The 15414-nt window shown below is 37.1% G+C and overlaps 1 protein-coding gene and 1 long non-coding RNA gene across 3 annotated transcripts; one reads left to right on the forward strand and one right to left on the reverse strand.

Annotated features, from left to right (window-relative positions):
- Positions 1-8844: 8844 nt before the first annotated feature.
- LOC144707382 (uncharacterized) lies at positions 8845-10373 on the forward strand. Its single transcript, XM_078580485.1, has 2 exons — positions 8845-9222; positions 9807-10373. Exons 1-2 carry the CDS (start codon positions 8845-8847, stop codon positions 10371-10373), a joined length of 945 nt encoding a protein of 314 aa, XP_078436611.1.
- Positions 10374-11616: 1243 nt separating this feature from the next.
- LOC144707761 (uncharacterized) lies at positions 11617-14041 on the reverse strand. Of its 2 annotated transcripts, none has more exons than XR_013582538.1 (6): positions 13825-14041; positions 12848-12994; positions 12627-12727; positions 12525-12571; positions 12368-12444; positions 11617-11916 (listed from the first exon to the last, which is right to left on the reverse strand). It is a non-coding gene; the product is annotated as an uncharacterized LOC144707761 (long non-coding RNA). The 2 variants fall into 2 exon arrangements; XR_013582537.1 differs by having other exon boundaries at positions 12848-12940; positions 13825-14040.
- Between the last annotated feature and the right edge of the window lie 1373 nt (positions 14042-15414).

Raw genomic sequence — 15414 nt, forward strand, 5'->3', positions numbered from 1 at the left:
CGCATACATTTTGATGGAAATCAACCCTTCTTTTTTGTTGGTCCATACCACACTACATACATGAAAATGAAAGACCCCTCTGTTATGTTGGGTGATACAATTTTGATAGATTGATAAGCGGAATATGGTAAAATCAAAGTAGAAATGTTTCTTCAAAATCATAGATGATGACATCATATTGCGTAGACCTAATTCCAACATTGACCTTCTGAAAAGGTTTCTTGAAGCTATTTACGCGTGTAGAGTCTAGCCATGGCCAAGTGACCAATGTGAAGATTGATTTCTTCTTTTCATCCTTTAAGCCTTCTTGAATTTCCGCTAGATCTCCACACCCTCAAGTCTGCCTTTTGGAGTGAGTGGAAGGTACGAAATCATACAGACCAATTAGGTGAACTTTTTCCCTAAAGACCACCTATCCTTTGTCATTTTTGTCTGTACACGAGCAGATACATGATCATCTATACTTATCATGATCGCATTGAGTTACTCTTTTGTAGATAGATTAATTTAAAGTTTGAGTACTCATCAAATAGGGATACTAATACTAGATGTTAAGAAAATAAGGATTACTACGTTATGATACCAACATTATTCAATAATTTTTTGTAGATATTTACAAACTCCATGATATTCATCACATGAAAATAATTAGTAGTATTCTTATTTCCATTTGTAGAAAATATAATAAAAGAGTGACTGGGTTGACTGCCTAGAATTTCCATTAAGCTGATAATTGACACTTATGGTTTCACGATCCATAATGGCATATTTTCCATCGAATATCTATATGAGTCATTGGAAAAAATCATATTAGTTAGACTTGAATGTTAATACATCGTAGATTGGATAAATAATGAGAAAAACACAATAAGATAATATAATAGATAGATATCGTAAGTGAACGGTCTCTAGGTTTACCTAAGTATTCAATATAGTTATTTAATTTAATGGAATTTTAAAGAAGAATAAATAAGAATGTATCAGGATTATAATCGGACAAGAAGAGACCATTTAATTAGATATAGATTAATTAAGGAAAGAAAAAAGTATGTGTGTGTATATATATGCTATGAATTTTAGATTAGGACAAATAGATATAATATAGTTTGTTTAATTTTTAATTAAGAACTTTGGTGGAGAGGTATAATAACAAGAGAAGAGAGAGTGGACGAGTAAGAGTGCTGTAGATTTAGTAAGATGTATTAACATGGAGTTCGGGAATATCATATTATAACATAATCATGTTCGTATATTTTATATATTTAGTTGATTTTTAGTATTTTAATAGGGTAAAATGGGGGAATATTTGTGTAAAATACCCCATGGTTAGAAGATGTTTGTTTAAATGAATCAAAAAGACTGGACTACACAAAATGTAAACCAATTCCAACTTTGATGTGAGTCGAATTCAAGAATCCAGAGAGGATAAACAGTTTGTGGTATACCTTAGGGAGTTGAAAAGCTTACCTGAATCACCCTAGTTTAGGTAGGTGGTGAATGGTAGGGTTGCTTGCCACCCTCGAGTGTTGGTGTGCATCTCTTCCCCCCTTTCTATGTGCTGTCACAAATGCAAGCTGCTCTAGAACTTATAAGATGCCCTCCTAGGCATTTGGAGCTGTTAGGGAGGTGTCACGCCTCTCCCCTTGCTCGTCACGTGGCCGTCTTGGATCTAACTCATAGATGGAAGATTAGGGGTGATAGACCCCTTTTAAATCTCTGAAATGAGCTGTAATGACCGTGGATGGAGTTGACCAGCCTTGGGGTTCCTCCCAGACCGTTGGATTGCATGTGATGGTCCCCGTCAATGGTAACCCAGCGTCTCATCAGATCTCCTTCATAGAGGATCTGCTCTTCACTCTCTGATCTCTTTGATAGAGGATATAATGGCTGCAACATTAAATTGCACACATGAACCTCCATAATTAATGGTGCACCATGTGGCCATGTGCGTAGCCATGTTTGCAGCTCCGTCAACCATTTGTCATTTTCCATTTGTTGATCACATTGGCCCACCATCCGTAATAGCAGCCGCGGCCAATCACAAGCATGAAAATAGAAGACAGAGAACAAAAATGAATAATGTTGAGTTATGTTTCCTTTAAATCTTACCTCCTCCTTATATTCCTTGAGAAGATTGGATAGTTGAGATTATGGCAACTTGAAATGAAGCCCGTTATGTTGCAGGCTTCATGCCCTGTTGGCTTGAAGCCTGGGCATCCTTGTCTCTTAATCTGATATCACGTTGGGCAAAGGGTGAAGACAATTAATCTCGTATCAAAGACTAAAATAAAATCCCGCTATATAAATGACGGATCCCCATGAATGACGAATAAAAACTCCTTCTACGGCATGCACCACTCTTCCCAATGCCTCTGCTGCCTGCTTAAGTGACCTCTATGGCTTCTTCATTGCGTCCTTGTGTGTCCTATGGTGCGACAGCGTTTGCACTGGTGCTTGCCAGCTGGTCGGTTGAGTGATTGGTACTCACCTATGTTTGACCAGCTTGAGTGCTTTTGCACTGTAGTGGCTACGCTATTGCCATTAACCCTTTTATTTTTATTTTCCTCTTCCTCTTTCTCTCTATTTTGATATTTACTTCCTAAAATTTGATTTAGTTCGGCACAATATAAAATAAAAAACTCGAGAAAATAGTTACCCCATTAAAACTAATATATTTTAAACATATTTTATACAAGAGTTAATGGCCTTGGAAATGATGCAAAAAAATATTAAGAAGGATTGTTTGAATGAAATGGTCCATTACATGGATGAAATGAGAATTCATAGCAAAATGATTTCATAGAGTTCTATGCTTCGCTTTAGGTTCGTCAATGCCACCATAAGCCAAAGAGGAGTACCAACCTTGAATGAGGAGTATAATACCTTTTCAAGGATACTGTCACATGAAACAAAAAGGGAAGGTGTGGGAGACATCAGTAGGAAGAAATGAAAAAACTAATAAAAGAAAATCATATTTCCAATTGAAAAATACTAAAAATTATGGTTTCTTTAATGAGAAGATAAATTGGAATCAAAACATGTAGAAAAATGTTAAAATCAGAACCTAATAATGAATTGCTTGAAAATATTCAATTTCAATATGAAAAGAATGTAATGTGGAGCACTGAATAAAACCAATGAAATACACAGTTTGATTGGTCATTTCATCTCATAAGCATGTGAGATCTACAATAGGATGCCCAAGTTATCTTCTTATTAGAATATATCGTGTTCAATGGATAATCAAATTGATGAATGTGGCTGAATAATCAAATTGATGAATGTGGCTGAGATGATTAAGTGACTGATATAAAAGAGAATAAGATGAAGGCAATTTACTTATGATATCATTTTAAAACAATAAAGATAGACATATATGGAAGCAAAGAATATCATTAGTAATTCAAAATAAATAAGAGATGATTTTGTTCATAAATAGCTTGCATTGGTGACGCGATCTAAGGTTAGTATAGATGAATGTTCACCCACGTGAAATATGGGTACGAAATGAAAACATAATGGCTTAATCTGGCTGAAATAGAGTAGATTATGTACATTTAACTTGGAAAAATGCATATCCCAATGATAACATGATTAGTATCTCCATTACTCAATGCATTTGATATTAATTTATACATTTTAATATTGGAATTATCCTCTCAAGAACCACATTATTGTTACCCATTTGAAGTCAATATTTTGAGCATTTAAACAAAATGTTGATTGACTTGTAGAATTAATTTTTTTCTAATATGAAACATATTGTTTTGAAATCATATTCCATGTCGTTTCAGGTTAAAATAAATTTCAGATCCAATCATTCTATGGGGATGCACAATGTCATAATTTTTTGCCTTTTGCTAATCTGTTGTGCTAGTCACCAGTCCAATCGGTGTGAACAACATTTTATCTAATACAGATTATCAACTGTTGATTGGTTGCCTTCCCCCTACTATCTACACATACTTTTTCTTGTCTATAGAAAGATATCATTAGTGAATCAATTGTAATATACTCTATAAAATTGTGATAAATTTAAATTGAGTAATCAATGCCCTGAATAAATGAAAATAAATATTATAAATTCAAAAAATTAAATTGGAAGAAAAAATTTATTTTAAAATGCTTATAAATTACCAAAAGCATTGAAAACTCGTAAAGATCCTTTTTAAGATATTTATACAGCTATAAAATGCGACTAGGATGATTTTTGGTGCATTTAAATCTGTTAGTTTGTCTTAGTGCAGTATTTATTATAAAAAATTCAAAATCATGGAAAACTACAGTAAATACCAGTTCTACTGAAGACATCAGGTAAGAGGAATGAATTAATGTAGTTAAGAAATGAATAATAAGAATACATAGAAGGGTGGGGTCGCAAGGAACAGATAGGAAAGCAATATCATGAAAGTGGAGATACACAAACATGGGAGATGTCTATAATATTGAGCTTAAAATGGTGTTACATAAAGGCTCCCAAAGGTAAGGTCATCACACAATAATCCTGCGAGTAGATATTCATGAGTCACACAATTTATTGAAATATAAAATCCTTAATTACAGTCGATTAAACGTCTATAATTAAGCATATAAATAAATTATCTGATATGTAGCTGGACTCTTTGTCGATAAAAATCATTTTTATATGAAGTTAATATTTTCAGAAATGTTTCAGTCTATTAGGTTATCTATTCTTATTATATGTTACCTTTTATGAAAGGATAATAGCGCGGTATATCCCAAACTTTCAAAAAAGTCTGAGAGATATCCTAAACTTTTTTTTTCGCACCGTATATCCCCAACTCTTGAAACTGAAAAGAGGCTATCCCGGTGGTGACGTGGATCTCCACGTCGCCTGCCAGGTGGAATCCTGGCCAGATGGAATCCACCTGGCTGCCACGTGGATATCCAGGTCATCACCGGGATATCCTAAGAGATTAATTAAAGGGAAGGGGGAGAGAGTGAGAGACACGCTAGAGAGAGAGAAGAGAAGGAGATAGAGAGAAGGAGAGAAAAGGGCGCTTCTTCGACCTCCTCTCCGACGCAGAAGCAGGCACAGGAAGAAGGCGCCGGAAGATTCTGACCGCCTAACGCCGCTTGAGGGAGCTCGTCGTCTTCCTATACTCCCCCATGGAACCTTCCCCGTCAAGGTACCGTATGATTTTTTTGGTTATCATTCAAAAAAAATTTGGTTTTTTTTTGTTTCGATTCCTCTCTGTTTTTTTTTTATTCCTCTCAGTTTTTTTTTTTCTGATTCCTCTCAGTTTTTATATTTCGATTCCTCTCAATCGAAATTTTATTTTTCTTTCTGGTTTCTCTGTTCTACGGGCGTTCATTCTCTGTTCTACGGGCGTTCCTTCTCTGTTCTACGGGCGTTCATTCTCTGTTCTGTTTTACGCAAAAAACAAGCTTGGGTTTCCCCATGTTTGTGGTGATATCATCCGTCCTCCAGCTCTAGACGCATCATTTGCGCCGGTCGGAGTGGAGCGAAGACGCGAAGAGGTGACGCAGCCAATCTATTAGACGGCGGAGACGGCAGGGCGATCTCTCTGCGATTTTGGTAATTGTTCACGTCGACGGGCCCTTTGCCAGAATTTCCGACGATCTGAATTGCCGCTGCTGTTGCCCCCCCTGGAAACAGGAGATCATTCTCCTCCATTTCTCCACCTCGAAGGATGATCGACCTTTATCGGTTATTTACGCTTCATGGGAGAGGAGGACACCTCTTAAATCGCGATTCTCTTCCGCTTTCATCTGCCATTAATCGACGCCTTATTCATAAGAACTTGACGGCCTACAGGATACGCGTGCTGACTTTCTTCAACCTTCTTGCTCTTGCGTGTTTTTTGTTGGTTGAGAATGGCAGGCCCCAGGTCACCACGTAGCTGTAATTTTGACTATCATTATGCACTAGACCGAGTCTTGACTCTGCTATCTTATTCTTTGGGAACACATTGTGTACCAGTTAAATCAAAGCATGAGTTTGATTATTTCTTGACTCGTATGGCTTCCATTTCACCTCAATTTGGTATAAAAAGTTTTCGTATCTTTCTTTTCAATGCCTGGCACCAGCAGGAGTATAATATACTTATATATATACTCAACAGTGATTAGGTCAATGACCTTGTGAGTTTTGGTGAATTTTTTGGAAGCTAGTAGATGAGTCTTGTCTTTGAAATTGATCATTGCATGAAACTTTGGGGTTATGATCATAATGGTCAATGAGCTTGCCAGCGATTATATGATATGCAATGTGTCGTATGGTGATTTTGGACAGTACCCCAGGGTGTTAGAGAATAGTCACTTTATCGAACATTCTATCTGGCATGTTGTAGTAATAGTTAGTAATGTTTATGTTACTAATCAGATAAATCATCCAAGGCCAGGCGACGAGAGTGTTAACAAGGACAACCTTCAACCTGCTTGACTTATGAGGATTAAAGTGACCCTATACAATTGAACGCCCAAATGAATAGTAATTACTACCAATTACTATTTACTAATTAGGAGTAATTAGTAAATAGTAATTGGTAGTAATTAGGAGCAACTTGAGGTGAATTTGGGAAAAGGGTAAACGCATGTATTTAAAATCACGCCATTGAAGAAATATGGAGTGAAAAAAGCACTGCATATTCCTCCTTAATCCCCCCTCCCATTCTATTGAATGAAACAATGGCTTTACTAATGAAAGTTATCCATCTGATTTCTCAACCCAGAGAATAGGTGAGTTTTGGTGAATTTTTTGGAAGCTAGTTGATGAGTCTGTCTTTGAAATTGATCATTGTATGCAACTTTGCAAGTATGATCATAATGGTCAATGAGCTTGACAACGATTATATGAATTTCTCTGAATATTGTTCAAATTTCTGAATATCATTCAAATTTCCCTCACAATGCTTCCCCTAAGAATTTCCTTTCATGAGCTCTGTTCAAAATTCCTCATTTTTTTGAGAGTCTACTGACCTGTGAAAGTGCTTAGCTCGTGTGTTCTTTAATTTTCTGTTTAATTAAATCCTATTAACTTTTCTCATGGGAAGAATTTCGTTTATCCTTGTATTTGTAATTAAATAATTATTTTTCTTAATTGTCAGCAATCCAGTATCCTGAAATTGAAGGAGCTCAGAGAGATGCAAGAAGGCCGGTGCATCGGGTGTATGGGCAGGTACGTCTCTATAATTCGACGAGTTAATTTTTCTAGAATTGGAGGATACTTTTGGATCTGGTGAAATTTTGAATCAGAGATCCTTTTATCAGTGTTCCATGATTGGATTTCTTCTTGTTTATTTCTCCCAATTCTCTGGTCTTCTCCCTCCAACCTCGACAATGATGAGAGGATCCCTTGTAAGAAAGGCGTCGAGTAATTCAAAATTTCAGGATGAAAATACTCTAAATTGAGGGAAGATCTGAAAGGCTATGCTGCTGTTTTGCTGATTCGATCTTCTTGTGTATCATCATGTCAAATAATAGATGTCCTTTTTGATAACTATGGAGTCAATCGTAATGACAATCTCTGATTTTTCCAAAGCGGTATGGATTCTTGAAATGTCATACCTTGTATATACCTTCCTCCACGATCCAAAAAACAAGCTTGGGTTTCCCCATGTTTGTGGTGATGTTATACTTTCATTAAATTGATCTGGCTTTTCAAAATAGGAATCATGGGAATCATTACCTCCCTGTTATCCTTTCGCTTGCTTTTTCAGAAACCTCTGTAGACTGATTGCAAAGTGTTTATTTTATTTCTTTAAGATAGACGCTGTTACCTCTGAATATCGTTCAAATTTCCCTCACAATGCTTCCCCTAAGAATTTCCTTTCATGAGCTCTGTTCAAAATTCCTCATTTTTTTGATTTTTTTCATTTGCTTCGCCATTCCTCTTGTTCTTAAAAGTTGATTCAATCCTACTTTCAATTTCAAATGACTTTTGTTAGCTGAGTTTAGGATCTATGTTTCTATTCTGTGTTTAACCACCAAAAATTTTCTGCTTGGATATTCTGTATCCTATCAGAATGGTCCATTCATCTCCAACTCCATGCCCCATGTCATACTCCGTTTGATTCATCGTCCCAAGAAAAACTTGTCATTTTTCATTGTGCCTGTCGCTGTAGGCTGCTAAGAGGACAATGACTATGTCAAATTTATTATTTGTATTTGTATATATAACTTCTGGATGCTTCTGGAAAATTATTACACCTTACTATTGTCCATTTGTTTCTTAAAAGGGTTGTTTATGATAGTGATGTTGATTCTGAATATAATCCATGTGGAGACTATGAAGAATGTGACATGTATTCAAGTGATCTCAATGGATACTCAAGTGAAGAATGGAATGATGGATTTACTAACGGCCAGAGAAATAGAAAAGAACAAGTTCAGCAAAAATTATTTGTATATGGATATCATGGTGAGTATGCTGATTCGGATGAGGACATCTTAACTCCCAATGATACTGATGATGAGGGGGAAAATAGAAGGAACGTAGACAAGGGCGTAACGTATGATCACAGATGCCCCATTGAGAATATTAAATTTCAAGTAGGCGTGAAATTTGAATCGCCTTCTCAATTTAGGACAGCTGTGAAGAACCATGCTATATGGAGCGGGTTCAACATTAGATTTTTGAAGTCTGGTGAGCAAAAAGTTGAAGTGATTTGTAACAAAGATTGCCCGTGGAGGATATATGCTAGTTGGGATGGTAGGAAGGAGCACTTTGTTGTCAAGACACTAAATGATATTCATACGTGCAGTAGGGATCCGAGGAATAGACAAGCCGATTACCATTGGATTGCAAACCACTTCTTAGAGAAGTTTCGAATGAATATGAATTGGAAGGTGGTAGATATAATGCGAGAAATAAACGAACAGTTTGGAATCATAGTTTCGAAGCATACTTGTTATAGAGCAAGATCTGCGGCGCGCAAGAAGCTTCAAGGTTCTTTGATTGACCATTATCACTTGCTTCCTTCTTATATTGCTGAGTTAAAGAAGGTTTATAGTGGTAGTACTTTCGACTTGGTGCTTGAGAGAGAGACTCCTGATTCTTTGGTTAGGTTTAAGAGACTCTTTATATGCTTTGATTCACTAGCAAGAGGTTTTCTTGAAGGTTGTAGAGGAGTCATTGGTTTGGATGGATGCGTTTTGAAGACCGAAATGAGAGGTCAATTGTTGTGTGCTGTGGGCAAGGATGGGAATAATCAAATGTACCCTATTGCCTGGGCAGTGGTTGAAGGGGAGAATCAAGCTTCTTGGACTTGATTTATTCAACTGCTAATGGGAGATTTAGGAATTTACGACGGTAATGGTTGGACAATTATGAGCGATCAACAGAAGGTATTTACATAACTCGTGCATAATATTATAATATTATAATTCTTTGAAGTCTCATTGCGTAATGTAGAACTAATATCTTGATGGTCTCTTGCATTGTGTAGGGGCTCGAAAATGCAGTGGCGTATCTGTTACCACATGCAGAGCATAGGAATTGCGCTAGACATATTTATGCAAATTGGAAGAAGAAGGGACATTCAACTGGGACATTGAAGATGTTATTTTGGAATGTTGTGAAGTGCACGACTCATCAAGATTTCCATAGGATCATGCAACAGATGACCACATTGAAACCATAGGCCGCGCATGACTTTGGTAATATAGGCGTAAAGAAGTTTTGCAGGGCTTACATCAGTGAGACGCCAAAATGCAAGGTGATTGATAATAATGTTTGTGAGTGCTTCAATAGTTATATCTTACAGTATAGGTCAAAACCTATCATAGACATGCTTTAAGATATTAGAAGTACTATCATGCAGAGGATAGTTAAGAAAAGGGAGTTAATTTCTGATATAACTGATCAATTATGCCCTCGAATAAGAGAGTTGCTGGAAGGTAACAAATTGAAGTCTAGGACATGTACCCTTAGACATGCAGGAGAGTATCAATTCGAAGTTACGGACTTGGGAAATAGATTTGTGGTTGATTTACGTACAAGATCCTGTAGTTGTAGATATTGGAATATAAGGGGTATTCCATGCTCCCATGCTATTACTTGCATTCACTGGATGAAGCAGGACCCTGTCAGTTTTTTCACTGACTGGTTGAAGAAAGATGTCTACAAGCTAGCATATCGAAATGGTATCCGACCATTAAATGGAAGGAACTTATGGACCGAAGTTGAAGGGAACTATGTATTCCCTCCTCTCGTGAAGAAACAACCTGGAAGGCCCAAGCAAAAGAGAAGAATCGACTCCAGTGAGAAAGAACTTAATGGTCAACGATTATCCAAGAAAGGCGTGCAGATGAGGTGCTCTCTTTGCCACCAAGTTGGCCATAATCGGAAGACATGCATGGCCCTAATCGGAAGACATGCACTAAGTTGAAGGGATACATTGTTGAAGGGCTACGCTGGTATTTACTACTTTTTTCTTTAATTTTTTCAAATTTCGCATCTCTTTGTTGATCTCTAGAATTTCATCTTTCTCTGTTTCCTTTTTTCAGGCCTCAGTGAGAGAGAGAGAGAGATATCAGAGAAATTTCAGCCTTCGAAAATTTTTGTGAAAGAGATGTAATGAATGTTATGGAAGAATCTAAAGACGAGGAAGAATCTACAGAACAAAAGGTCTTTTTCTTGGTGCGCAATTCCCTTCTTTTGCTTCCTTATTAGGCAATTTTTGATTTTTTTTGGAGCCTGGGAAGATGCCCACTTGTCTTTGTTTCTATCTCTCTAATTCCTTATCTTTGTTTCTATATGTGGTTTATTCACAGACTGTAGAAGAAGGAAAGTATGTTCTTTAGTCCATCTGATTTTGAGTTAGTGGAGTTAAGTGGAGTTAGTAGAAATCAAAGATTCATTGGGAATTCAATGAAGTATAGAAAGATTCATTGGGAAGTTCAAATATTAATATCAGTTGTTTGATCCATGTTGGATTTCTATGGTTGAAACAGGTTTCATGGACTTAATGTGATCCAGAGAGGACACACAAAACCTAGGGCTGAAATGTCAATCACTTTGATTAGGAAATGTGGCCTAATTTTTGCATTGGATAATTTGACAATCAAGAGTTTGTTTGAAATTTTTCAAGAGGTTGTTTAACTGGTGCTTTTTGTCCAATAATATATTAAAAGATATCAAACTTGACCAAGAAAATCCAGTTTAGTTTGCACTCTGCTTTCGATATTCTTAATCCAGAGAAATATCTTTTTTTTCCCATTTTCCTGAATTAATAGTTTATTGCTTTTTTTTTTTTGTTGACAGGTGACATCCTTTGATATAATTTGAATTGTCTTATTCTGCATACTTGGGAGATTTGAAATTTGAGTTTATCCTTCTGGAGCTGGTGGAGTTTGTTTTTGGTGGAGCCGGTGGATTTCACAGAAGTCACACACAAATTTTCCTCGTTGCTGTTCGAATTGTGTAATATATTACAGAAACAAGTGAAAAAATGAAGGAAAAGTTCAAAGGAAAATGCTACAGTTTTAAACCTTCCCATCTTCTCTCTCCTCTTTTCTACTGTGTTTCTTGCCCTAATGTAATAGTTCTACGAATTTAGAAGGGTTTGTCTGTCCAAAACCTGCCATACGGGTGAAAATAAGCAATTGGTAGGAAAGTAGTAAACTATTCCATTTACACAAGGGCGCTTTATATACTTCAAAAGTCTCTCTCTCTCTCTCTCTCTCTCAGAAGAGCAAGGTCTTTTTCATACATCTATCTCTAAAGATAGAGATTTAGATGGTCTGCAGTGATGGGATCATACACCGTTGGATCACAGGGTTATGGAATTGAGCTATTCTTGACCGATGATTCCAGCATGTTCAATGGCCTCCATCCCTTTTCACCTTGGCATCCATGGGGTTGAGCTTGAATGAGTTGTTTCCACTTTGGATGCAGTCAGTCGTCTGTCTTACTTTCACTCCTCTGATCATCTGTTCCATAAGAAATTTCTTGTAAATTATGGGACCAAATAAGATTTCAAGCTACTTATAAAATGACCAGAACAAAATTGTGATCAGGAAGTAAAACGTCTATGAGGAAGGTTATGTTCTTAAGAAACCATCTCTTTCTTTGTAAAGTTTCATTTTTAGAACTATGAGAGAGTAAAACGAAGAAGTTTGTTTTTGAAAGATAAGAGCAAAATAAAGAAGTAGAGCGATAAGAAGAAATAAACAACTTGGAAACTTTCTAAAAGTTTTTCATTGGATTGATTTAGAAGTATACCTATTCATTTTCAATTTCCTTCTTTAGAAGTCCACACTGATTATATTCCCACAAAATTTAAACCTATTTTCAGTTGGATTGGAAAAAAATTTCAGCGACCAACTTGCATGATTGAGCAAAAGACGAGAACTTAAAATCAACAAAGTAGAAGGGTCGTACGTATTTTCCGCACTTAATATCGGAGTAGATGACGATGAAATCTCCTTCTTGCAGCCCATTCGATCAAACGAACTCTCCTACAACATCAAACGTAGATATTCAATTTATACAGACGATTTTTTTTAAGAAAAAACTATGGTCATTAACTGCTTCTTACCAGTGTTTTCAACTAGATACATCCTGCTCTTATTGTTGGGCCAAAACCTGAAAAAAAATGAAAAACTAAGCCAAAAAATCACAAGAACAAGAGATTATCTACCTGTATTGCATGTTCCAAATCTGGGAAGTAACAATATCTTCCATAACAAGGGTCATTCCATCTCTAGTCTGTAGTTCTGGCAAGTGGGTTTCAGCTTCTTTCTGCAATGAAGTTCATCATAACAAAGTAGATAAGACGTTAGAAGAAAACCCATTAGATTATTTTCTCAAAAATAACAAACGAATTAATAAATTTGGAGATTTGGGTAAGAAAAGAAGCACCTTGGGTAATACTATCCTCCCAAGGCTTCCAACGTCGCTCTGTTTGAGTACTTTCTGGAGGAGGAATCTCAGATTCTTCTTGGCTTTCCATTCCTGGTTGTTTGCCGACGGCAGATGCCAGATTCATGTCAGTTTCTCGGCCGCAAGCTACGCATAAACAAAGCAGGCTTCTTTACTCGAATCAGAATCAACTATGAAAGAAATAAAGCATTGGGTCCAACTCTTATTTGTTGCCGAGGTAATAGTAGTTACGAATAGTTGTCAATGAACTATTATTTGTTGCCAAGGTAAGAGTTATGAATGGTCATCATTCGAACCCAGAGAAAGGGTAGACTACTTTGGATGGATCTAAAGGTTTTGTCAATGAATGGGAGTAATTATAGAAAATCTTGGGTCGAACTCGTATTTGTTGTCAAGGTAATAAGAGTTATGAATAGTCATTATTCGAACCCAGAGAAAGGGTGGACTACTTTGGATTGATCTAAAGGTTTTGTCAATGAATGGGAGTAATTGTAGAAAATCTTTGGTCGAACTCTTATTTGTTGTCAAGGTAATGATAGTTATGAATAGTCATCATTCTGGCAAAGGGCCTGTCGACGTGAACAATGACCAAAATCGCAGAGAGATCGCCCTGCCGTCTCCGCCGTCTGATAGATTGTCTGCGTCGCCTCCTCGCGTCTTCGCTCCACTCCGACCGGCGCAAATGATGCGTCTAGAGCTGGAGGACTGATGATATCACCACAAACATGGGGAAACCCAAGCTTGTTTTTTGCGTAAAACAGAACAGAGAATGAACGCCCGTAGAACAGAGAAACCAGAAAGAAAAATAAAATTTCGATTGAGAGGAATCGAAATATAAAAACTGAGAGGAATCAGAAAAAAAAAACTGAGAGGAATCGAAAAAAAAACAGAGAGGAATCGAAACAAAAAAAAAAACAAAAAAATTTCGAATGATAACCAAAAAAATCATACGGTACCTTGATGGGGAAGGTTCCATGGGGGAGTATAGGAAGACGACGAGCTCCCTCAAGCGGCGTTAGGCGGTCAGAATCTTCTGGCGCCTTCTTCTTGCACCTGCTTCTGCGTCGGAGAGGAGGTCGAAGAGGCGCCCTTTTCTCTCCTTCTCTCTATCTCCTTCTCTTCTCTCTCTCTAGTGCGTCTCTCTCTCTCTCCCCCTTCCCTTTAATTAATCTCTTAGGCTATCCCGGTGATGACGTGGATATCCACGTGGCAGCCAGGTGGATTCCATCTGGCCAGGATTCCACCTGGCAGGCAACGTGGAGATCCACGTCATCACCGGGATAGCCTATTTTCAATTTCAAGAGTTGGGGATATACGGCGTGAAAAAAAAAGTTTAGGATATCTCTCAGACTTTTTTGAAAGTTTGGGATATACCGCGCTATTATCCCTTTTATGAATATATATGATGAACTGACTAACGATAAATGAAGCCGATATGTATTAATTGTTTCAATAATTTGAATGACCATGATTATAAGTAGGATATTAATAGTTATATATGATTTTATGGAATTTAAGTGGAACTTCAGACTTTCATGGTATCACTTCTGGGGCTGGGATAGAACATCAGAGTTTCTTGTTTTCGGATTTGTTTGTTAACTCCTACTGTGCCTTGTCCTGCTTAACAAACACATTTAACTTTGTTTACTCTTCATAGTATTCCCTTAAAGACTCGAGCATGTTATTATTAAATAATCATTTTAAGGGGCATAATGAGATGAAGTCGTGCAGAACAAGGGTTGAGAACTGAAGGACATGTAGATTCATATGTAGATTAGGTGTGATTTACACCAAAATCTTCCACATAAACCCTGTATTTTCCATGACAATGTTGTACATTAGAACGATAGGATTCAACGGGACCATTATGAGTAAGAGAAGGTGCCATTGGGTTTGAGCCACAGGTAACATGATATTTATTTTCAAGCCAATCATCATTATTTTAGGCATAATTTATAGATTTCATGAGGTCATAATACTGAGAATTTTAAAAGTGCATTTTAACAGATGACTTCCATCTTACAAATATTCAGAGTATGATGTGAATTATGCCTGGTTAGTATCCCATGACCAGGTTAAAATAAAAAAATTCGAACAAATAAAAGGCATGAAACAAAATTCCAGATATCAGCACGTCCTTGATAACTATTGAATATGTTACCTAGTTGTGCCCTTTGCGTTGTCCAGGAGGCGGAGAGGGGGAAGCTAAATTTTTGCTATTTAGAGAGACCGCGAGTGACCCACGATTCTCCTCAACTTCTCCAATGTCTGGTTTCTCCTCTCCTCTAAGACCTGCATACCATTTACCAGCCCCAGCACGGTCCACACCTACGTATGGCGTTCCTACCACAGCTCTTTTAACGTCTTAGATTAACCCCTTGTTATACGGAAGGGGTCCGCTTGACCCACGATTGGACCCAGATGTTAACGTCGTGTGCTGCACTAGTTCCAAGTGGATCGTTCAGCCACCGTCAAAATTGTCAAAGACGAAACCTTTCAACCCCAGTTTTGAGATTTTCGGTAGCCTGGTTATAAGGATTACTATG

This window comes from Wolffia australiana, chromosome 9, assembly GCF_029677425.1.
Source record: "Wolffia australiana isolate 7733 chromosome 9, ASM2967742v1".
Taxonomy (NCBI): Eukaryota; Viridiplantae; Streptophyta; class Magnoliopsida; order Alismatales; family Araceae; genus Wolffia; species Wolffia australiana.